The 24,835-nt window shown below is 39.8% G+C and overlaps 2 protein-coding genes across 8 annotated transcripts in view; one reads left to right on the top strand and one right to left on the bottom strand.

The window, feature by feature from the left end:
* The window catches only part of VPS50 (VPS50 subunit of EARP/GARPII complex), a 97,185-nt gene extending 85,798 nt beyond the window's left edge, over nucleotides 1-11,387 (bottom strand). For 2 of the 3 annotated variants that reach the window (XM_074835748.1, XM_074835741.1), the window contains exons 1-3: nucleotides 11,234-11,387; nucleotides 8,889-8,957; nucleotides 101-223 (exon numbers count right to left, since the gene is read on the bottom strand). In XM_074835748.1, coding sequence (XP_074691849.1) covers nucleotides 101-223; nucleotides 8,889-8,957; nucleotides 11,234-11,266 — 225 coding nt within the window. In that variant the 5' untranslated portion in view covers nucleotides 11,267-11,387. The remainder of the gene's footprint in view (nucleotides 1-100; nucleotides 224-8,888; nucleotides 8,958-11,233) is intronic. The other variant, XM_074835732.1, reaches the window with a different exon arrangement.
* A 2,979-nt stretch (nucleotides 11,388-14,366) lies between these two features.
* HEPACAM2 (HEPACAM family member 2) overlaps nucleotides 14,367-24,835 on the top strand; it is a 25,294-nt gene continuing 14,825 nt past the window's right edge. For all 5 annotated transcript variants that reach the window (XR_012624660.1, XM_074835704.1, XM_074835686.1 and 2 more), the window contains exons 1-3: nucleotides 14,367-14,456; nucleotides 20,126-20,476; nucleotides 21,397-21,681. Coding sequence is in view for 4 of the 5 variants with exons in the window: in XM_074835704.1 (XP_074691805.1) it covers nucleotides 14,387-14,456; nucleotides 20,126-20,476; nucleotides 21,397-21,681 (706 nt within the window). In the remaining variant the exon portion in view is untranslated. The remainder of the gene's footprint in view (nucleotides 14,457-20,125; nucleotides 20,477-21,396; nucleotides 21,682-24,835) is intronic.

Below are 24,835 nucleotides of genomic sequence, written 5' to 3'. Positions count from 1 at the left end.
ATATAAGGAACAAAATGAAAAATAGTTCATTGAAACAAGTATACTTTTGACCCTCATTTTTTGTTATATTACTGTCTTTCCTTTTAAGATGACAGCTTACCTCTAACTCATACTTCACAATATCAAAGGAATCACTGGAAAAATAAACTTCTTCAATGCTGTTAATTATTTCTTGCTGAGCTTGAGGATCAGTTGGTTCTTCACGTAGTTCTCTGAGGTCCTCCTTCACAAAACAAAAAAGGATTTCCATGATGTAATATCACATCCTAACAAGAACAATGTTTTATCAAAACAAATGTTTTTCAAAAGCCATTTACAACATTAGTACAAGAAATAGCAAAGAACAGAAAGATAAGTACATTGCACCTTGTTCTTCCCATTACAAACAACAAGATATTTAAAACTTTTCGAAGAACATAATGCAGACTTCAGTGTTGCAGATAACTTAAACATGTCTTCAGCAATACATTTATGGTACAAATGCATGTTGAGTCCAGAGGTTTTTTCCTCCTGAAGTTTAGAAATTCACATAATAAACTAAATTGGCAGACTATTTCTCCAGAAGAAAAAACCCCACAAGAACGTAACAAACAAAACCTGACTTTTTCTAACCAGAACCACCTTTGTAAATGTACGGTAGACAGTGTCACTGCAAACATATAACTTTTCAATTCAGCCCTCAGAATTCACTTTTATTAAAGTCATGCCATTAAACACTTGAACTTTTTACAGGCAAGACCAGAATAGATCCACCTTCTTTGTACAAAATTAACAGATTTCAGATTTTTCTCCAACTAGCTGGGTGATCTAAGCAGAGATGCACTGTCAGCTTTCTGAAAGCTAATATTCAAGAGGCAAGCACCCCCTCCTTGATGTCATGATCTCCCCTGAAAGGTCTTCTCAACAACCTAGATGTTTTCACTGGTCACAACACACCAAGGACTGGGCCTCCTCTTCTCCTCCCATACTGGAGATTTTAACCAATACTAGCTCTCTCCTGGAGACTGTTCCCACCGAAGGAATGAAAATCCTTTATCAGAGACTCCAATGGGATAAGTACCAGGATATTCTTTCACTAAAAATTGAGATAAAATGGATCAAATTGCTCAATATTGGAATTTAATCCGATCCAGCGGACTGAAGTGTCCCATAAAGACCCCAAATCTCCCAGCAATGCTGAGTTGTGATAGTGAGACACGGTACTGGTATTTTAATCGCCAAGAGGTCAAGGGCTTATTTCACTGGCTAGAGAGATCAGATTTTCGATTAACTGACTAAGCAACCACTAAATTGCTTAATTTATACATCGATTGAAATAAGGTCCATGTGTACACATTATGAGGCAAAGCGACATTTTAAATACAAAGCAAGGTGCTGCTTCTCTACACAATTCAAGGCAGCCAAGGGGTGACGAGTGAACAGTTTGGAAGAACATCCGAACGAGCTGCTGCTCCTCTAAAATACCTCCACAGGAAAAAGAAGAGAAATAAAGGGTGGGGCGGGAGCAAAAAGCGATGGCTCTAATTGAGACAAAACCGGATTTCAACCGGCTGTCGTGTCCGCTCGGTGACACGCGGGGGCCCAACCCTGCCCAACGGAGAGGGCGGCCGGGACGCGGCCCCGCCCGTCGCGCGGTGCTCGGGCGCCACCCGCTGGAGCGCGGGCGAACGCGCAGCGGGAAGGCGGCTTCGAGCCGAGCTGGGCCAGAGGGTCACCCCGAGAAAAGGCATCGAGGGGCCACCTTCTGCCTCTCCCGTGAGGGCCCAAGCGCCTCAGATCTCTGCAGAGGGACCGTCTGAAAGCGCCTCCGCTGGTGGCGGCGGCTGGCTGAGGTGCAGCGAGACGGAGAAACCTGCGTCGCCCCACGGGGGGAGCGCAGCAACCTGCCCCCCGAGCGCAGCCGGCCGCAGGCTGCGAGAGGGAAGGCATCGACAAAGGCAGCGCGCCAACAGACGTGGCAGAAATAACGAAATAATCCATATAAATAACAATATAACAAAAATAAATAATAATAACAAAGCAAACCGACACTATTCTTTAGACAAACTCTTAAAAATGGGTTTTGCGCACAGTCCTGCTCTCGGCGGCGAGGCCACAAGACACAACAGCACCTTGCTCAAAGGCAAAGGCTGAGGGTCAGCTACGAGGCACTGACAGCAGGTGGCAGATAGATACCAGCAGGAAAAGTTCGGAGGAAGCCGGCAGGGAAGAGCCTGCGGCACCAGGCCGGCACCGAAGAGACAGGCAGGACTCCACGCAGGCAGACCCGTCTCTCCGTGAAGCTCCAGCCACCCAATTCACCCGGCAGCAACACCTTCCCACCTCAGGTTTCGGCTTTATTAAGAGCATGAGAAACAGGAGAGGAAGGCAGGTTATGAGGGATGAGAATGAAAAGATTCTTGAAAAATAGTCCCCTTGGAGGCTTTTGCAGCTTTTTAATTTAATGTTTTAAAGTTTCCATCACCTGAGGGTGCATGGATTGGCAGAGGATGCATACATTCAGATTCAATGGTCTACTGCTCTTGCAATAATTTAATTTACAAAGCAATGGCTATTATCTAACCATATGTATTCCTTTAAAACAAACAAAATTATTTCCCTTTAGACTCCCTAACAAATGGCAGCTTTAAGCTGCACATCCCTCTATAAATTAGCTCAACATCTTACAGTACATTGAGTTTTAGATTATGAACCTAAAATTAAAAATTATCCAAGACAGGCAACTGGGTCAGCTTAATTTGTTCACTGAACCATTGTAAATGGGATCATCTAATTTATCATCTTATGTTTGGCTATAAGTTCCTGCACACTTGTTTGTTTAAAGAAAAAAGAAGAAAAACTAAAGCCAGGAATAATTCTTTAGAATCATTTGAATTTCTAGACTACTGGTATCTTGTTGTATTAGTGAAATGATATGTTGGTGGTCAATGGTGATTGACATCCCCTAAAAATGATTTAAGAAAGCCATTGTGGATACATATTCTGGATTTAGGGCCAAGTGATAATAAATTGGGAGGGTTCTTTTTAATATTAGCATTTCAATGAAACCTAATCAATGTCCTTTTTGTCTTTGTAGAAGACCACAGTTTTCAGCACAAAAATAAATGATGTGGCTAGGAAAATTACTAAGAAACTGTTTTATCCTGTCTCAGAAAGATCAATCATCTCAGTATTTCTTGTCAAAACACTACCTAGGCAAATATTTATTAAATGGACAGGGTTTTTCTTTATCTTGTTCATTGTTTCTAGAAAACAGGCTAGTGAGAACAACTCTTCAGGATAAACTTACGCTCCCATATAAACTACACTGTCTGCCACCAGACTTTATGCCATGATAAACTGCAGCTTTCAGTCCACCATGCTCCACTAGTTTCAAATAGCTAACATGCTCCAGGCCAATCTATTCACTCACCACCAAAGGAAGAAACATCCTTGGCTCAAGTTTATTGGCTGATATTCGATTTTCATCATCTCTTCAATTAGCAATATAAAAACATTTTACTATATACATATGAAGCCCATAGTTTCAGGGGCCTCAGGGAAGGCCAGATTTAGCACTGTGAAGCTCATATTTACACACTTTGCAGAGGCTGAGAGAGAACCTCTATTAAATCCCTCAAGACCCTTTTCCACCTCAAAACTTTTCTAACTATTGCCACTTAAATATTGGCCTTTAAAAAAAAAGTGAACATTAAAACACACTTGACAGTAAATTTTATGTAAATTTAGCAATTGCAAGTGCTATTCTGAATAGAAAAATTGGGACGGAGGGAATCATATGATGATAATCATGCAGAGAGCTTCGCCATTGCTAAACTGAATCACTTACATACACAGGAGATCAGGAAGAGCAGCGCACTGGCGAGGTGGACCCCACAGTATTCATTTCAACCCACCTGCTCAGTTAATACACGTTCCACAGTAGGAACTCTCCAAGCAGTAACAGGCCAACACAGTCATCTAAGATGCTGTTTCAGGGGCTACTCATTTTTCCAAAGTTTTCAGTGAGAAACTTCACCTCCTACATAAAACTTGCATCACTTGTGCTGCCAAATGTGCAGGGTTTTTTGCCAGTACTCTGGATCATACTTTCATGGAAAGACAATTTATCCTGACAAACATACTGCTTTTCAGGTTACGATTAGTGCAATCCTAAGCAGCAGGTCTCTCTTTTGCAATGCCACCTAAATAGATCAAGGAAAGACAGTTTCTGGGGAGAGAAAGAAAAAGAGGGGGGAGGAAAAAAAGCAGCAAACTATCTGTCTGACAGATTTGCATACTTGAAGAAGGCATTGCTTAAATAAAACACAGAGATTGCGTCTACACACTTCTCACATTGTTCTGCCTTCCTGTTCTATGGAAATAGAAGTTTACACGTCTAGGAGCCTGTGGCAATTCCCTGAAATATATTTCAGAAGAGTCATTTCATTGCAAACTCATCTGAAATGCAGTTCAGCAAGTTTTAGATGACCTACCCTGCTATTTCCCAGTGCGTCACGCTCCCACTCTCCTTGTATTCCACACTGCCTGTAATGCCAAAATCAATATTGCTCTGTTGAATGAAGCTATACTGATAGAAAGTTGAAGCAAACACCTTCTGCATTCCAGTCACTATCAACCGGAAGCAAAGACACTGAAAAAAGCTAACTGATACTACTCAGAGGAAAAAAAAAAAATCTAAAAAGTTTCTAATCTAATTAGCAGCTAAAGGTCAGCAATAGCCTATGCACCTCTACACAGAGAGTGCCAGGGGACAAGTCTGCGCTGTACTCATTTGGACACAGCCTCCCTCCCTTTGTCATGAGCCAAAAACACACTGATGAACACACTGTCAATTAATATCCCTCCATTCTGAATGTGGATAACACCTACCTTAAAAGCTAATCCTAAATACTATGATGAGGGCCCTGCTCAACAGATTCAATCAGCAGGTACATTGCAACATCCTACCACCATGAAATAAATAATTATAAAAAATTCACAAATAATATATTTATGTATTTTATATATATATCTTTTTATATATCTCCTAATGTATGTATAACTATATCTACAAACTCAGTTCAAAACTCTTTTTTTTTTTTTTCCTTTTTTTGTCCCCAGCTAATCCACAGCTAGGGAAGGCAGTCCCACGAGGAAATTTGCGGTATTGCTTTGTCTATCACATGAAATGCACAGAACCTTCTTTTGATCTTTTCTTCTTCAGTATGTATACACAGTATTTATTAAAAAGCCCTCACTCTACCAAAACAAACATACTGCGAAAACAATTCTCCTGGTGGAGAGAACAACAAAGCCTGATCCATAGAACAGATATTAGTCACACCACAGCTTAGTGCACTCCTGGAAAGCACTCAGCTACTGTTGCGGAAATAGAAACCCACACAGAGTAAGAAAGCCACACTTCTGTATATATAGGAAAAGCATTAAAAAAAATAAACTTTCAGTGTTGTTTACCACTATAAGCCACAAAGTCAGCTAATATTTGTATATTGCGTATGAGCTGATTATCATCAAGATAAGCATAACCTAATTCAAAGACAACTCATTATTAACCCCACAGACTTGAATTCAAGTGTACAAAATACCCATCTCGCTCTTTTGTGACAAAATCTACTAAACAAAACTGTTATTAGCTTGGGAAACAACAAAGCTGACAATAACAGAATGGTTCAAAAAGAATTACAGTTCCCCAGGGTGATCAGGGCACACAGATAAGTAAGGTATCTCAGTCAAAAAAGATACGAAGCCCCTCTGCAGACAACTTTCTCTTCTAAAAATCTGGGCTTGCAGCTCAGATTTGCCTTATCTACAGACTATATCACAGACATAAACTATTATACACTTATTTCTCTGTGTGACGAGTTGGCAGTATGAGTCTGTATTACAACATAAAGTTAGCTGATTTGCCTTCATATGATGGAAGCAAATTGAAATTTTTCAAGATAGTTGCAGAACTTATTCAAGCACTGGTTAATGTGAGTGCATACTCCTGGAGCTATTCAGTAAAATATCGAGGTACCAAATCATTTCATCATTTTAAAAATAAAAACTCGAGGAGCACAGTCATCACTTCAATATGATTACCAGCATGCCGCCAGTCAGCAAATCCACAACTTTCAGATATCAATACCCAAAAGAATTTTGCTGGTTTTCCCCTTGGCGTATGCAATGTCAGCATATTCTTCTTCCTACGCTCCATATTTCCCATTTAACCTCCACACTAGTGTGACAGTCCCCCATTTCAAAAACATGGTTTTGTCTCTAGAGTTAGCATTATCTATCAATGACTTGTGCTCTTTCCAGTAATTCATGCTGGCTCTGCAGCCTTTCATTCTGTATACCTCTCTACAGTTTTAACTCAGCTTTTGAAACTTTCAGTAACACTTGCACTAAATCAATCTGGAGATACCACTTTGAAGTGGAGGTGTGATGATGAAAGTACAGCATCATAACCATTCTATCATCAAAACAGTATTTGGCAGGTGAGCTTGACACTTTTGATATTCAAGATATAAACAAAAACAGTTATTAAAATGTGGCAGCAGAGAACAACATGCATTCAAATAGCAGCCTGCATTCACTCACTGCTCACTGCCTTTAAAAATCCGTACCTTTTCTTTAGTCTTTACTTTTGCATTCAGAAGTGAATTCCCTTTACCAAACTTGGCCACAATAATACAACAATTATTGAGAGGCATTAGCTTATATCCAGCAAAGCTGCTTGATCCTGTATTAGAATGCAATCGTGATTTGTAACATCAGTACGTTGCCATGGCATTGAATATAGCATCAGTTCAAGAGAAATACCAATATCAAAAAGCTCAATGACTTTCAACTTCTGTGCAGTACTGAAACCTAACCTCCTTGACAGTTACTCATACCACAAACACAGACAACGTCTCCCCCTTCCCAGCTGTCAAAATTCCTGTTTTCAAGAAAGCGCATCAGAATCTATGCTCACAGTGACAGGAGACGTTATTACTATACCTCATCCGATGTCTCATCCTTTGAAAAGTAAAATCCTACAATAAAGGTTTTAGCAAAGCTAAGGAGGCATGACAATATAAATCCTTCCTCTAAAAGAAATGGCTGGAAGTAAAGTTACTGTGACAAATGACTGGAGACCATAGCCAAGAGTTAAACACCGCAGTTTTTTATTCAACATTCTCTAGAATCAGAGAGTATCTCAAGTTGGAAGGGACCCATAAGGATCATAGAGTCCAACTAGCAAGACTACCTAAAACTTAATCATATGACTAAAAGCATTGTCCAGATAATTAGAAAACGAGGCAAGAGTTTCATTCAACACAGCTTGTTGAGAAAGTAAGTTAACCTAAGCAACTCAGAATCTATATTCTGAATATACTATGTATATTCTGAATGTATATTGTGAATATTCAATGCACAATCTGAATATAGTAGTTATTTTGAGAATTACTCACCTAAAACATTCTGGAAGGAAAAAAACATATTAAAAGACTTAATATAAAAGTTTTATTCTGTGGCACAGGAGAGAATAATATTCTAATTTTATCAACGTAAAAAATAGGCGAAAAGTTCTAATGTCAATGCAATCTTGGCTTTTCAGGCACAGAATTTAAAACTGCAATGAGATTCTGTTTGCAGAACAGCTGTTCTCACATTACAAATGTTTTGACATAAATGTATGAAAAAAATACAAATTATTGAGAGGTGTTTGATTTCCCATTGTTATTGATACAAGGTGTAGGCTTACCAGACACATAACATCAAACTATTACAGAATGGAAACCCAGCCAAGATACTCTACATCTACTTTTACCTGGAGAGACAACTTGGCAAAAAAGACAGTTTGAAACTGAATGCTCAGTGGGTGGCAGGAATCTGCAATTTTGAAATCTAAGCTGTGGAGATGAGACCATTCTTTCAACGTTGCTGCAACCAAATACTTTTTTGCTCTTTGAAATCAACATATTGACCACAGTTTAACAGAGTATTATATACCAATTCAGAGATTGTTACTTGGTTTTTTTAAATATACAGAAACACTGACTTTCTGGTCTGTCTCAGCACAAGAACATATTACAGTATTTATATAGAGACAAAGAAACACAAGGGGGTTTTTTTTGGTTTGGGTTTTTTTTTTTTAACTATTGTAAAATAAGGCATCCAAATTCAAGTCAGTAACTTAAATATCTCATTGGTTAAAGGCAAAGTCCAAATTAGGGAAAAATAATAACAACGGCAAGTCTTGTGAATCATGCACTCAGATCAACAGGGTATAAGGAGCAGTCAAATATTGTGACAGTCGTTCCCTCACACCCAGATTATTCAGCATGATTTGTGAGACAAGAGTGAGTTGGCATTATTTAAGTAGTGAGACCCCAAAACAGCCAAAAAACTTTATAATAATAAAGCTATAACATTTCAAGTAGAACATGAAGTTAATTATATATGCTGAAGATTAAAACCATGAAACTACAAAATATACTCACAGCACCAAAACCATGAAGAGACATAATATTAAGACTAGAACTATACAGGCTAACTGTATAACATCTACTTTCCAAAGTAAAGAAAAAAAGAGGCACTTTTCTATTTCCTTCTTCATTTTTTTTTTAATTCATTCCAGCAGGAAACCTAGATAACATCAAGATCAGCATCCAGTAACAACTCAAAAGTTCAAGAAAGAAATTGTAATGCAAGTTCATTCTAAGTCAGTGAACTGTTTTGCCTCACAGCTCTTAATTCTTTCATTAAAATATTCTGAGAGATTTTCAGCAAGAAATAGAACTGTCAAAAAGAACAACAGCAAACCTGGTGTTAAAAAGAAAAAGAAAAGAAAGAACTATAAAATGAAAAACTAAAAATTAAGGGAGTGAGAGTGGAGGGACTGTGTATCATACCTTACTAGGAATCCGAAAGCTTTCAATAGGACTGAGGTCATGGACACTCTCCTGAGGACTTCTTAGACCCTTTAAAAGAATTTTAATAGTCAATGTCTTGCAATCAAACTGCACAAAGTCTTACCTGGTGTTGCATATATACCTACAAGTCCTTTAATAAATTACACTGACAGGAGGCTGGAAGGCTAAGACCTTATTCTATAAACATTTAAGCAAGATTATTGGTGTACAAATTATGCTCCTCAAACACCTGAACATTTCCAACTTTATGCTGCAATATGTATCTTTTCAGTACAGTTCACTAGCATTTCCTTCATGAAGTTCAATTATATCCTCGGTTCAACTTCCAGCTGTTATTTTAAATCTAAAAATGCATGTGTCCAAAAAGTATAACATACTTCATTCCATCAACTAAATGGTTTAATGGAATCAAATAATCAAATTCAAGTTAAGTGCTACCTACTCTGTAGCAAAATTGTATTATTTTTGCTTGATAGCATATTTGTCTGTTTACCATATAACACTATTAGGACTGGTTTTCCTTATGTATAACTGAACTGAAAACAATGCATAATCCACATTAGCTGTTTTATATAATTATTACTCTGTAAAACACATATAGCCACATAAATATGCTCTAGTAGACCGAAGCTTTGTACGGGAAGCATCAGTTAACCAGCTGAGTATGTGTTTGCTGAATATCCAGCACATTCACAATTTTATGAAGCAATACCACAGAACATAGTGCTTAGCACGTTTTCTGCCAGCTCCCTAGACAGAGGTGAATCAAAATGGTTCCAACTCCAGCTTCCCTCGAGACTTCAGCATGTTCTCATGAGCCACGAGTTTCAGGAAGGCCTCCTTCCTACTCTTGCGGGTGATGCTAATAGAACCCAAACAGTTCCCAAACCCCTTTCAGGCCGTTTCAGACCCCTACACTTTCTTTGAAACAAAAGGACCTATGTAATTACTATTTAAGTTTATGATGAGAAAAGTTTGTATTTATCCTTTTAAACTGATGTTTTACAAGTTCATCACTTTTGTGGTAACTACTACATATTGCAATTGTTTCATCTTCCCAGGATGCAAAACCTCTTCATTTTGGTTTTGATTCTCAGACTTCCTTGCGCACCATTTCAAAATATCCTTCCCTTCCAGTTAGCACCGCCAAAGGTGACTCACCCCTATGCACTGGAAATTCCAGGTAACAAACAACCAAAGCAACTGCTGCAGCTTCTCATACTTCACATGAAACCTTCCACATGTCGTCTCAAAAATCTGCAGTACTAGCAGCTTATCCTCAGAAGCAGTAAAAAGTGTCACTTATCAAATGCTAGATGGAACTTAATCCTTCCAAAGGCTGAAAACTGCCTAAATTGCATCATTTTCTGACCACAGCATTTCCACGCTGGGCAGGCTTGCCACAACTCCTCTTAAGTCAAGCTGAAAACTGATTGTTTACCCCTCTACTGAAGGGGAGCAGAACGTTATTTTGGAAATTCAGCTTCCATGCTGGTGTCCATTTTTAAGCCCTGTCTCCTGCATAAGCATCACAACTCTGAGGGTGTAGTTTAGAAAAAAACTAAAGTTCAGTTTCCCATCATTTTCTATAACTGTCTAGAATATCTGGTGTGGTGGGTGACTCAAGTGATTTTTAAAGTTCTCAAATTCAGACACACAAACAGGCTTCATTTTAGAGATATTTTGTACACGTGAATGACTTGAATGATTTTTTAATACACTCCTTTGAAAAGGCTCACGCCCTTAGAAACACCGGTCCAAACATAGACAGAGCTACATAATCCTAGAGACAACTGGTTCAAAAGAGATAAGCTAACAAACACATTAAGTACTGTAGCAGACATCCAGTATGCGCCCACCCAAAGAGTTTCCCGGCACCTCCACAGCCTTGCCTCCCTCCCTTTTGATCAAAAGCTTTTGCTGTCAGACAAAGCCATGTTACAATGCCACGGCCCGGCACTCCAAAATTATACATGAAAAAGGAAACTGACACAGACCAGCCGTGTCATCTTTAATCGCAATTTGTCTGTTATCGCGCAAGCGAAGTGCTGGCACCTGTTCATGCTTCCATTTCTTGATTTAAAGAGGGGAAAAAAAGCTGGATGCATGCGCACCACAAGCTAAGACACCCCACGACTTCCCTCTCCCCACAGCAGGGCTGAGAGCGACGCCCGCGCCCCGCAGGCCCACCGGGGTCCCCGGGCATGGCCGCACACGCCTGCCCCGGCACCCCCCTCGCCGTGGGCCCAGGCAGGGCACCCCCGGGGAGAGCCCGGGAACCCCCGCGGTGGGACCCCGCAGCCCTCCCGACCCGAGCTGCTCACCTGGCGGGTCATTAGCGACTTGATCTTCTGCATGATGGGGGTGCCGCCGCCGCCGCCCCGAGAGCGCTCAGCGGCCGCGCACGGCCGCGGGCTTCGGCCCCGGCGGGTACGGGGAAGCCATGTTGGGCGCCACCTGACCGAGCCGGCCCGCTGCTCCCTGGGACCGGTAGTCCTCGGGCGGCAGTGCCCAACTACAACCCCCGTCAGCACGGCCGGGAGGGCGGGCACCGAGAGGGGGGCGGGGGCACCGGGTGGGGGGCGGGCACCGAGCGGGGGCGGCTCCTTCCGCCGCGGCGCGCCTGGCTGGCGCTGGCAGCCCCGAGGCGGCTCCTCGCTGCGAGGGGCGGGGGCGGCCGGGCCGGGCCGGCCGTGAGGGGGAGTGGGGTGCGGGCAGGGCTGGGCCCGGGAAGCGGGGATCCAGCCGGCGCGGTGGCTGCGGGAGGCGCCCCCGCCCGGGGAGGCGGGACTGGGCGGTGGCGGCTGCGGAGAGGCTCGGGCAGGTGACTCCGGTACCCCTGCGGAGCAGGGAAGGAGCTCGCGGTTTGGCAGCCTCTGCTGCTTGAAAGCACTGGTAGGCTCACGTCTCCAGAGCCCGTGCTCTGCCTTGGCCTCCTCCGTACGTTTCTATCCACGAACGCCTCGTCTGGCACTGGTGGCCCAACAGGCCGAGGGTTTCTCTGGGGTCTGGGGATGTTTATTGAGTATTTGATCATTGAAGTTCACTTGTTTAGACTTCGAAAGTAATTACCTGAGAAGACAAAATGAGGCTCTGTCGAAAGAGACAGACTAGCTAGAAAATAGACTTGAATAATGGCCATTTGCTGTTTGCCTTGGGTTATTTTGGGTGTTACGCACAAAAGTGTTGGGCCCTGCGCTTCAGTTGTATAGATACCAACTACAAAAAAAAAACCCCACAATGAACTGATACATTTTAAAGTCTATTTTATATCAATACAAGAAAAGGAAGAATGTATCCCATAATTTTTGCTTAACTGCAGATGACCTTCAATAATAAAGCTAGCAACACATTCACAGTGGCATAGTAATACCTGCAGAAAGGATTGTATTTCCTTTTGGAGTTACTAGAGGCTGCACATAGGTCAGTTTAGCATGCATTTCCTAATTCCATTATTATTGAGCCCCTCAGCTGGCTGGGAAATCTTTGCAGGGTAGGTCAGGTAGAAGCAGGCATGCTGCTCTCTGTTTGAACCAGCACAGTGATAGTGAATGTCAGGACGGGTGGAGCCTTCCCTGGATTCTTTAGCAAGAATTCATTACTTCTGGCTACCACTGGGAATATCCTCTGTAATTATTTCTGTGGAAAACCTCTAACAAGTTTAGCACATAATATAATAACTAAATACAATATATTAACATAAAATAACTAAAATTTGCAGAAATACTCAGAAGTGTTCGGAATGTTAGTGCTGAAAATAAAGTTGCTTTAATGCAGTTGCTTTTACTAAAAGGGAGTGAGGTTTGATTTGTATTAAGTTTAGATGCCATTTAACAACCAGCACAAGCTAGAGTTCTATAGAAAACATAATATACATCCTTAGCATCCACTTTATTTGTGTGACTCAGTGTAAAAACTTGCAGCATTTTAATGACATCAGGAGCATACCCAAATGCTCGAAATAAGGAGGCACGATTACCTGAAAAATATAACTATCCTAATCTGTTCTTTTTATTTTCTTTGCTCACATAGGGCATTTAAAATGTCAACACCGGCTTTATCCGTGTGAAAGTTCCCTTCATTTCTGTTAGAAATTAATTGGAACCTGTGGCCAACACTTTATTACATGTTGAAACGTAGTAGATAATAATTTCTAATTCAGGTTTTAGAAAAGGTTGCAATTTGATATATCTATCCTACAGTTGAGTGGGTTAAGCAGATTATAAACAGCAGCATTCAGGAAGGGCAGGACGGTGGACCTGGGAAGGCTTTGGGAGTATGCAAAATACCTTCTTCTGGTTTATGTCAGGTGGTGACATTACTTCTGGTGGGACCACTGAGTTACTTATATTTTTGTTAACCTGAAATAACCTTGTTTCTTATATTTGCTTGTAGTTTTTTTCCTGTCCCTTTAACTTAAGTAATGAGTGTTCAGCCCTTCTGGTGGGGTCTTAGCACCTTGCAGGACCCTTGCAGTGAGGGGGAGGCAATTCCTTGCTACCAGTCCCTCCTGCACAAGGCAGGATACAGTCTAGCTTAATATTTGTTAATCCATAATGGTCTGCTAAGTGCTGTACAGCAAAAACTTAGTGTGTTTTTCTATGGATAAACTACCCCTGTTGATGCAAATATTTGCTGTTGGAAACTGTTACTTGCACATGCAACTATGGAAGGTTGCCTGGTTTGCTGCTGATTAGATTTGTACAGGGAGTGACAGCCTTGGACAAAATCCAAATCATACATTAATATTAATATTAATTTAAACTGATGTCAGTTAATGCAGAATAAACAGTAATCAGCAGCTAACTCAACAACTGTAGTAAGCTGTCCATTGTAGCCACAGGATTCTTTGTTAGAAGATGCCTGATGGACCCTTCACATTACACGTTGTTTAGGGAAAGGGAACAAAATCATCGCCAGGTTACGTTTATATTAGGGAAAAAAATACACAAGAGTAATGAGCTAGAAGGTACTAGAAAAAATTTCATCAAAGCTCTTTGATAGCTGTTTAATATTTTTTATAACAGAAAAGGAGAGGCTGTCACTGGAAAAGATCTGAAAAAAAAATCTTCTGAATACAACTTTGAAATAAGCAGAACCATCTAGCAGGACAGTATTTTTATGAAACTAACTAAAGGATGTTAATACCTCTATAACCTGTATATTGGGTGCGTTCACTTATTTGTATTAATTCAATGTACTTTGTATTCTGCACCTCATTTATTACATTCTGTGTCATATTTGCTGTGACTGCTGGGGAAGGGTTACCATAAAGTCAGAGGCAATGAAGATGGGTGCTCATCTAACAGGTGCTCCACTCCCTTTGTTCTTTGTATACACATATTCAAATCACATAAGGCAGGGGACAGGATAGGGCCTGTTAACTCATTGCTGATTTCCCTAGCAAATAAACCAGCAGCTGCAGGTCCAAGCCCTGGTTTAGCACTGAGAAGAAGGTGGGATTTGTGTGGGACAAGATGCTTTTGTGGAGCCCTTTAGCCAACTTCTTTTGGGACTTACAGTGCAAAATATATTTTCTGCTTGTAGGTAAGAAACAGTATGAATTATGTTTGATTGTCACAGTGGAGATGTGGGTTGGTTTTATACTCCTAAATTTAAAGCTATTTCTGTTGTATTGTCAGATGGTTTTATTTCAAGAAAGTAGCCTGAAAGCTTTTAATCAGATAGTGTCACCTTGTTTTGTGAGTGGAGCTATAAACTTTTAGCAACGGACAAAAATTAGTGCTATACATAATCTGTATATAAAACACAGGTGTTGATTACGTATATGTTGTCACATTTTATTTATTAATATATAATTATGCATTCTTTTCTGCAAGTAAGGCTGGACGGGTTCTGAACCAAAGTTTATACAGAGACTGTTACACATCTCTTTAAAAATGCATTATGGTGAAACACTGCTGATGCATTATTGTTCAGTTCACTATGATGCCTTACAGTTAATAGAGAAAATTTATATGTAATATTTAAATGTACTTGGTATTAAAACTAAATTAAGCTTTCAATCAGCTGAAGAATGTCTTCCCATTTTTAGTACATTTGTTTGGTATCTGGGTGAAGTTTTCATAAGTATACATTTGTTATCCATTCACTTGATAAAAAATAGATGTTCTATGCACTTTGACAGGAATATCCTGTGGTCAGATGTTAGATAAACTTCCATCTCTACAAACTCTGTATTTACACTCTTTCTGTATTTAAGTGGGTTTGTAAATATCAACAGAGGGAATATATAATATTACAAATGTAGTACTAGTCATTCATGTGTAAGGACAATTTTTCTTTTATCTTTTTGAACTTCATACACAGTTACCTGGTTTTCTTGATTTTGAGCTAAATTGTGAAGAGTTTTGGCTTCATAACAGTTGCAGTTTTATATGAAGATTATTGGATTTCTTCTTTAAAACTTAAACCCCTGGTTGATAAAAACTGCAGTGAATATGCACTTTATCTACATTACAACTTTATTGGACATTTTTTATTAAAATCCTACAACAGATACTCATATGTGAGCAGAGTGCTTCAGAGTACGCATTTGTTCACCAGGAAGTCTCATTGTATACCCTTACTCAGATATACGCCTTTCCTAGTATGGGAAATAGGCAGCTTGTACTTCATATCATGACAAGAATCAGGTGCACTGGGGGCATGACACAAAGCCCACCAAAGACATTGACCTCAGAAGTTAAAATTAGGTCCAACAACAAAGCTCAGTGGAACTTGTTCCTGGGCAAAAATCCCAAACTGGGGAAGAGTATGCCCGAGTCTCTCCTGATATAAATGGGGGTATAGGAATTGCAGATGCCCAGGTCCATTATATCTGGGGTTTTTTTAATAAATGGACATATTTGCAAAAAGTGTAAAAAACTATTCTCACAGATCTAGTGACATTTTACTCCAAGTATCAGGTTTCTGGAGAGCTGCAGAGCTAAATGAACACTGGTGAAAAGCAGTTGAGAAGCCAAACTCACTTTGACAAGGAGATGTGCATGTTAAATTCAGAGAAAGATAAAACCTCGCTAAGCAGGTTTCGGTTTATGCCATACACTCAAAAGTTATGTCATAGTTTTTTATTTAAACTAAATCTGCAGCCCTTGTTTTATGTCAACAACGATTCTGTTGTGCTTGCTAATACTGGTGATAGCAAAATGAGATGGAAGCAAAGCACAGATCACTGAGCTCCAAATGGAGGTCATTTTGGTACAACCCTTATGGTCATTACACAAAAACTAGTTTTCAGAATGCCATTGTCTTGGAAAAAGGTGTATTATTTAGAAAGCTACAGAGATAGGCTTAAATTATATGGAATTTGTGCCTGATGAGAATGAAGTAAGAGTTTGGCACATTGGTTTGATTTCACTATTAACATTAATTCAAGGATTAGTCATAACAGTCTTCAGTTTTAATTAAAAAATCAAAATTAGTCTAATAACATAGAATCACGGAACCATTTGGGTTGGGAAAGACCCTTAAGATCATCAAGTCCAATTGTAAACCTAACACTGCCAAGTCCACCACTAAACCATGTCCTTTAAGCGCCACATCTACATGTCTTTTAAATACCCCCAGGGATGGTGACTCAACCACTTCCCTGTGCAGCCTGTTCCAGTGCTTGACAACTCTTTTGGTGAAGAAATAACCTTTTTGGTGAAGAATATTCCAGACTGCAAAAGATTTGATTTCTGTTAAAGCCAGAAGTCTCCCCAGCACTGGTCCTGTAAAACCTTTGCCTTTGACAGAGCACCGTCATCTAACAACTCTGAGCCGCAGCCTGCCTTGCCCCTCGCCTTGCTGGCAATGGAGGAGCTCCTGCATGCTGATGGTGCTCCACAAAATCACCCCAGCAGACCCAGAAGGAGAAGCAAAAACTGCAGTTGCCCAAACATGTTCCTGAACAGACCCCAGGGGAAAACAGGGTTTCTGCCCTCACCACCTCTGGTCTTTGTTAAAAGAATTTCCTTAACTGCAGATCAAAATGTCTTTCCAAGCTGTTACATGGAGCTGATTTTCCCCATGAATCAAATGGAACAAAGTTAATTTACAGTTTCTATTCCCACATTTTTTAACTGAGAAGAAATTAAGTTTTCCAGACACAATTCCCTTTATCTTACTGTATTGTGGTGGTACCTTCTACACTGGTGGTCCCAGTTATCCTGGTGCTCACTAGACCTGCTTGGTTTTTGCTGATTTTCTGCATGAACAGATCTGAGAAATATTATTTGTTATACATATTTTATGATTACACTGCAGCTGTTACTGACTTCTTGTCCTACAGCACAATTGCTTATTGACAGCTAAGTAAACTCAAAAATTGAGCAATGTTATGCCTAAAGAATGAGGAAGGATATGGACGGATCTTTTAATTGATCATTTACAGATCTCCCAGTGTTTAACAGATGTTTTTGACTTTATTCAAGGAGATTTAAAAATTGAAATGTTTTCAGTGGGTTATATGAAATACCTTTCCAACATTAAATATTTTGTGAAGGATTTTACTGAGGAATTGTGGGGTTTTTCTCTTTTTCAAATGGACAACAGCAGTTTAAATCTGATTTGTGTTGCAAGGTTCGCAGGGAGGAAATTTGCCTCTGAGAAATGTTACAACAACCATTACAACAACCAACAAAACTAATTTCCCATTAACCAGAGTCCAGCAAGTCGGTAAGAGTTGTGCAGGAACAACAGGCCACAAATACTATTAAAAAGGGGTAGGGGAGGAGGCTTCAATTTGATGGGCTTCAGCCATTTCAGGTTTTTGTTCTAGAAAAAGTTAAGCATGTAAACATCTCTGTCCTGTGTATCCTGCACTTAAACTTCTCCATATTTTTTCTACACACTTTCTCCTTTTTTGTCCCATTCTCCTCCCATCTCAGCTGACCCCCAACTGTCCTTTCCATGTCAGTGTCCATGCAACCTGAAGTCCTCTGCCTGCTTCCTATTTAGCCCCTGAGAAGGTGGGTTTGCCTGTCTTTCTGTCAAAGGATTTCACTGTCTTATACACATCACCCCAATAGTGTTCTGCCACATTTTCCTTTGGTTTCCTTGCTATACCGTCAGAAACGCTGCAAGCTGTCTTCTCTAGTTGAGTATAGTATTGCTCAGATTTATGAAAAGTGATGCCAGCCACAAAATTACTTTTTTTGGGGTAGACTTTGTAGCTGGCTTTTTGTTGATAATAAAACTCACTGGTTCCTGAAGGGACAGAATATGACCAGAGATTTCTTAGCAATTGGGTTTTTTTCCTGAAATAGAGTTAGTATCTCACAGATGGTTTTGTGGGCACCTTCAGCAGCACGGACTGCTGGCTACCCACAACCAGGTGCCCTCCCACACCATCTCTACTCTGCTAGATTTTATGCCCTTCCAGAGTACCTGTAACATTAATTACTGGCATTACATATTGTCATGCTGCATCTGTTACCCCCACCCCCATTTTGTGTCCCTACCCTGATCCCCAGTGACAGTTTCTTTTGCGATTAACTCATGTGGCAAACAGCTGTGCAGTGAAATTTGAAGATTCTAACCCAAGAGACATATACAGATACCATATCATGCTACGGAATTGATATTTTTATCTTTTCCTGCTATATAACCTAGGAAATTAGACACAAATGAACCTTTAAAAATTTCCTTTTGTCATAAAGACAAATGCTATGAAGGTAGGAAATTTAAGAAACAAAGTTATCTCTGTATTAGATTAACCTTTAATAGCACAGTCAGATATTTTTCACATGTAGCTCCCTCTGCACCCCCCTTTCCAGGTAGAGGGTATATGTACTTCAGCTGGGGAGTTACATTTGTGTCACAGGGTTTGGAAAACATGTCAAGAATCATAGAATCATAGAATACCAGGTTGGAGGAGACCTCAAGGATCATCTGGTCCAACCGAAGATGTTCAGTAGCAGGAAAAGAATAGATGGTGCATCGTGAAATCATTGCATGCTGCCCTGGGCAGTGCATTCTCTCTCTCAGTTTCCAGTGTGCTTTTATGCAGTGGTAGGCAGATTACTTAAATCACATTTTTTATGTGTTCTCACTAATAAGAGGTTGCTTTTTCCCCAGGGTTTTGACTTAGCACTTGCAGTGTGCTTTTCAGTAATATTGAGTACTCAGTGCTGAGCAATCAAACCTGCGACTGAAGTCAATAGGAGTTGCATCTTGAACATACTAAAATATGTATTTTGAATAATCCAGTCTTTAATATTTTGAATTGATCATCCAAAATGAGTGGGTAATTTTGCTGTTAATTCTCTCTGGGCTTAAATTCCTCATCTGTAAAGTCATATCAGTTATAATGGTGTTGTGAAATCAATTCATTAACGTCAATGCTTTACACCATTGCTGTACTTGTGAGTGCTGTGGAAAAGTTCATGTGGAAATCAATCACTCAGTCCTAAGGGTAAAGTTTTAATAATGTTCTATAAATCTGTCTCAGGCCAACACAATGAAAAAAGATTAAAATATAATATACGGGAAAGCCAATGATTAGCTGAGGAGTGGCCTTTTTGCACCCTGACGGAGGCGGGATTCTTGGAGAACAGGATTAATCATGTGGCTGAAAATGTTGCTTTTGTGCATATCAACAGCAAACCCTAATTCTGCTCTTTCCTAAAATTGGAATACTTGACTTCTGCAAGCTTAGTAATGTTTCTTGAATTTAGTCTTACAGTACAGAGCAGTCAGCGATAATAAGTATATACAATTTTGATCAGACGTATTTTGCTTGTTACATTTTCAGGCAATTTCTCAGTATAACTGACAAAGCAACACTAAGAAATTTTTCCCTAGCTAAACCAACCCAGAATAAAAGTTCCTAGAAATTGAGTTTGCAATGCAAGACTGTTAGACAGTATAAGACCTAGAAATCTGGAATATTTTAAAAGGAAAATAATGCATATTTTCTCATTTTTGTCAAACTTTCAACAATAAAAGATCCTCTGCCCAGAAATTGCAAATATCCTTCCTTTGGCTTTTCAGGTATTTTAAAGCTGGAGCTCCGTAGCTAGATCCAACTTCACCACGGTGAATGAGTGTTTGCCCCTTTCTTACTTGAAATCTGAGTTATAATCAAACAAAAAAATGAAAGCTTTAACCTTGAGAGTTTTTTCTCTGTGAGAATTTCTCCTTTGAGTTTTCCAGGGTTTCCGTTTGTGTTTTGAGTTTATTTATTTGTTTGTTCTTTCATTTTTATGCAGGTATTTGTTCTGCCTTAAAGCTGACAGTACCATCTCATACCATCCATGGTATTGCAGGGCAACCACTCCATCTTCCTGTTGACTACAATTTCAATGCTACAGCTTCTGAAATCCAGATAATTTGGCTTTTTGAGAGGCCTCAGAGTAATCCAAAATACTTGCTTGGCTCTGTAAATCAAACTGTAGTTCCAGACTTGGAATACCAGCACAAGTTTACCCTCATACCACCGAATGCATCTTTGATGATCAGTCCATTGCATATCAGTGATGAGGGCAATTACATTGTAAAAGTCAATGTCCGTGGAAACAGGACAATAGCTGCCAGTCAAAAAATTCAAGTAGCTGTTGATGGTAAGTTAGTAAAATATAGTATCTTCATTTTGAAGATAAAATTGCAATAGTTTTGAAGTACTGGTTCTTAGTATCCAGTTACAATAGTGTATAATTTAATGCATTCATACATGAATAAATACTAACAAGTAAGTTACATTGTTTTCTACTGCTGTTGGAGGGAATGCTAAAGTATGTCATCTTTAAACAAAATTAATATATTGACTAATGTTTCTGGATCATAAGTAAAAAAATTGAAGATGTATAAAAACCAGTAATTAATATGAAATTAGATGAACTTCTAAATAATAAGGTTTCATAAGGCTCTGCTCTGCTATCAGTCATGAAGATGGATTAATTTTCAAACAGTCTTTTTCCCTGAACTACTGTAATTTATCGATTATATGGGGGAAGGCCTGTAACTGTTGCCCTTGGAATAATGAAGTGAATGACATCTTGAGCTGACAAAGTTATAGCTGCCATTTAACTCCCATACCTATCCCGGTTTGCAGCCACCCTCACGACTGGATCGACAGTGTATTTTGGCGGTGCCCAGTGTCAGCAAAGCTGCAGGCAGCCATACGGAGGAAGTCACGCACTGTGGGCAATGTCATGCTTTGCAGTCTTTTCATTTCTGCGGCCACAGGGATCTGCTTATGAGGCAGGAGCTGGAGGCCATGGTATACCTGACTGCAGCCTTTGTCCTATAACCAGTAATATAAACAGTCTAGTTTTATTTAAGTACTAGAACAATACTTACAGTCATCAGCTGAGAATATGGCCTTCTTTTTTCAACCTTTAACCACATTTAATATATAAAATTTGAAATCCGAGAACTTTCCAGAGAGGATGATGACTGCTATTTGTTTCATCTTGACAATGAAGACTGTAACATACTGGCTTGTCACTTTTACAACTCTTCATATCTCTTTATTTTACAGTTCCTGTCACAAAGCCAATTGTACATACTGAACCATCTTCAGGGGTAGTGGAGTATGTAGGGAATATTACCTTAAAATGTACTGTGGGTAAAGGTACAAGGGTGGTTTACCAGTGGATGAAAAATGGGAAGCCTCTCCATGACAGCCCTAATTACACCTTTTCATCAAACAATGCTACACTTCTAATTGTTCCTGTTGCAAAAGAAGACATTGGGAATTACAGCTGTCTGGTATCTAACCCTGTCAGTGCAATGGAAAGTGAGATAATTGCACCAACCATATATTGTGAGTATATGAAATATTCATAATTATCTTTGTATAAATGATCTGGCTGGAAAGAGTGCCTCTAACTATGGAAACAGGCAGAAAACAGTTGACATGATATGTGAGCTTGCATTCAAAATGAGCTTGTTTGTAACGGCTCTAACTTACAACAGTATAATAAAAAGTGTTATGTAGTTGTGAAGATAAGTCTGAACAGCAGAATTCAAATAGGAACTTCAGGAATTCCACAGTACAGATATCTTCAGATCTGGTGGAGATGTGACTGAAATGAAAAAAATAATCAGATGGTTATACATGAAAATCTTGTTAAAAATGGAAACAGCAAACAGTATCAAAAAGCTAAGTACAGGAAGTACCAGGCTGAAGAACTGGTATTAGTGGTTTTTCTTGTGATTATTTTGAGTCCAGTTCTGTTTAATACTTTCATTAATGACATCAGCATAAAGATTGGGAGTATCTCAATGAAGTTCACCTGCAACATTAAACTGGGAGGACTGAATGACTTTGACAGAGTAATAGAACTGATACGAAATTTGCTAGTTAAAAATAAATGGGCATGCACTTTTAGAGAATAAAAACCATGAACTTCTGCTCATAAGATGGAGATTGGTTGGGAAGTAAGCCTGGTGTGGTAGCAAGCCTGGGTGACAGCTATCACAAGATGTTTGTGAACTGGAAGTATGATTCAGGCATGAGAAAGGCATGTAATTCTAGGGTGTGTTGGCAAAGTATTTCCAACAAGGAAATAAGGGGAATACTAATGGCACACAGAAGATGAGACCACATGTGCAGTTCCTGCACTTCCCAGAGCAATGATCTCAAACTGGAAAGAAACAGAACAGAAAGGAATGGAGAAGACACCCCAGTCTGATTTAGCAAAATCAGAGCTGAAAGGAGTGTTTGCTTTCCATGTCAAGTGGGAAAAGTGAGGGAGCAAGAAGAGTTGTGTAAAGACCAATGCTGGCATAAGAATAGACCATAAGCTAGCCATATATTTTGACTGGAAACGCTAGCAGAGATAAACTAACTGTGAGTTAGTTGAGTTCAGGAATTAAATGAGTTAGAAGATACAAAAGAGTGGTTTAATCAACATTCAACAATTATACTTTAAATCTTAGAAAAGGCACTCTCATTTTGTTCCTTACCCCTTCTGTAATATCAACTCCCAGTGCCTCTGAGATTTGCAAGTAGCACATGCTACCTGTGTGACCTTGCCAGGCTCTGATCCTCATGTCCTCAGGGGTCAAACTGCCCTTCTCAGAGGAGAGCTGAAATCAGACAGGTCAGGATCTACTTTGCCACCAGTCCTGTTCAGATATAACCAGTTTACCCAGTGGCACAGTGTGGATGGCACAGTGCAAGGACTGGAACTGTATTCCTGTTGAGCCAAGGGCTGGTGCTTGCTCTTGCTTTTGCCAGGGTCTGTAACCTGGCAGCTGGTAGACAGACCATGCCCTAGACTTGTTATGATAGCACTACTAGCATATTCAGCAACTACACCTCTTACTATGTCATATTTTCCTCCCCCTTTCATCTTTGATTAGTCATTTTGCTACTTATTTACTTTTAATTGTAACTTGGAAGAATTGAATGAGGGGGTGTCTTGCATCTAAAGTGTGTGTGAGTCTCTACACTGCACCAGGACAAGAGAAAAAGACTGCCTAAATTAGTGAAGACTGTCAAAAATATTGTTAGACGAGAGCTGATCCCTTAGGTGCAGCATATAAAATTGACAGCAATGCAGACATAAAGATGAAGGAGCTGCTGCAAAGATTCCTAAACAGGGCAGATGTGACTTGAACTTCTATCACGTTGGACAGAGGAATCATGATAAAATGCTCTACAAGGAAATAACCAGCACTGATGGAGTTTTAACGTATCATTACCATAATAAAATAAAAAAATCAGCATATTCTTTCCTCAAAGTAGCACATTTTTAAATGCCTTTTGTACAGTCACAATCTCAGCTCACTTAAGTGCTGAAAGTGCTAAGAATGAGAGATGCATGTGTATGAATGCACTGCCTCTACTGCTTTTCTCACATTAATGAGCTATGAATGGGCCTTATACATCTCTCTCTTCAAAGAATACCTACACAAAACCTGGGGACACTGTACCCAGCACCACCTGACAGCCTTCTTACAATGCAATAAAATCAGGTCAGGCTAGAAAAATATCTGCCACTCTTGCTACCTTTTCTACTGCTCTACGTTTGTGGCACCACCTGGTCGGCATTTGCATTTCCGACATCTTGCACACAGGGTTGCCTCCAGAGCACTTATCACACTGATGGGTGTCTGGGACACTTGCACTGACAAGTTGTGTGCCCTTCAGTGTCAACTCTGGTACTGCTTTCTCCCTTCTCCCTCACTCAACTACATGTATTTTCCAGCAAATTTGAAAAATTTTTCAAAGTTCTAAACTGAAAACCTATTTTTGACCCATTGTTTAGCAGAACTTTAAAATCACAAAGTTTCTTCAGTGCCCACATTTCTGGAACTTTTTGTTGTTTGAGTCATTGTGACATACAGCTCAAAAGATCTGTGTATATCAACAACTTTGAGATTCAGTTTTTCTCCACGTGTGGAAATATTGTCACAAGTATTAGCATTTTCAGAATGTACTTTTTTATTTCATCAGAACTGAGGGTTTGCTTTGTGCATCATTTAAAATTAAAAAAAAAAAATAAGATAAAACAATGCAATGCTGAAAGACTGCAGTACTTGCGCCACTATCCATATCCAAGTTAGTGATGGGAGTTAGGGTCTTACTTCCTGAGCTGTATGAAGTCACATAATTCGGTCCAACCTCTGCCTGCAGTAGTAGTTTATCTCCCAGCTGTCAATAACAATCCAGAACAGGCCCTGGGATCTCTATGTGCCATATGTCATTGCTGCAGGGGAGTTACTGGCAGTGATAAAAAAAAGGTCACTCACAGTAAATACCTGCCATCTGCTTGGAAACTGTAACAGGTTCATGGTGATAGGAACAATTGGAAATATTCCCACAGAGCAGTAAATTGTTACTCAGAAAAGATGATTTATTATTTTACAAGTCATTTAGTTAACTGGCTTTACTGAGACTAGAGGCAGATTTGTGTTCAGAATGATACTGGAAAGGAGAAGTAGAGCTGAGGGATCCATGAAGGCTGTCA

The sequence above is a fragment of the Strix aluco genome, chromosome 1 (assembly GCF_031877795.1).
Source record: "Strix aluco isolate bStrAlu1 chromosome 1, bStrAlu1.hap1, whole genome shotgun sequence".
Lineage (NCBI taxonomy): Eukaryota > Metazoa > Chordata > Aves > Strigiformes > Strigidae > Strix > Strix aluco.
This window is presented reverse-complemented; position numbering and strand designations above follow the sequence as displayed.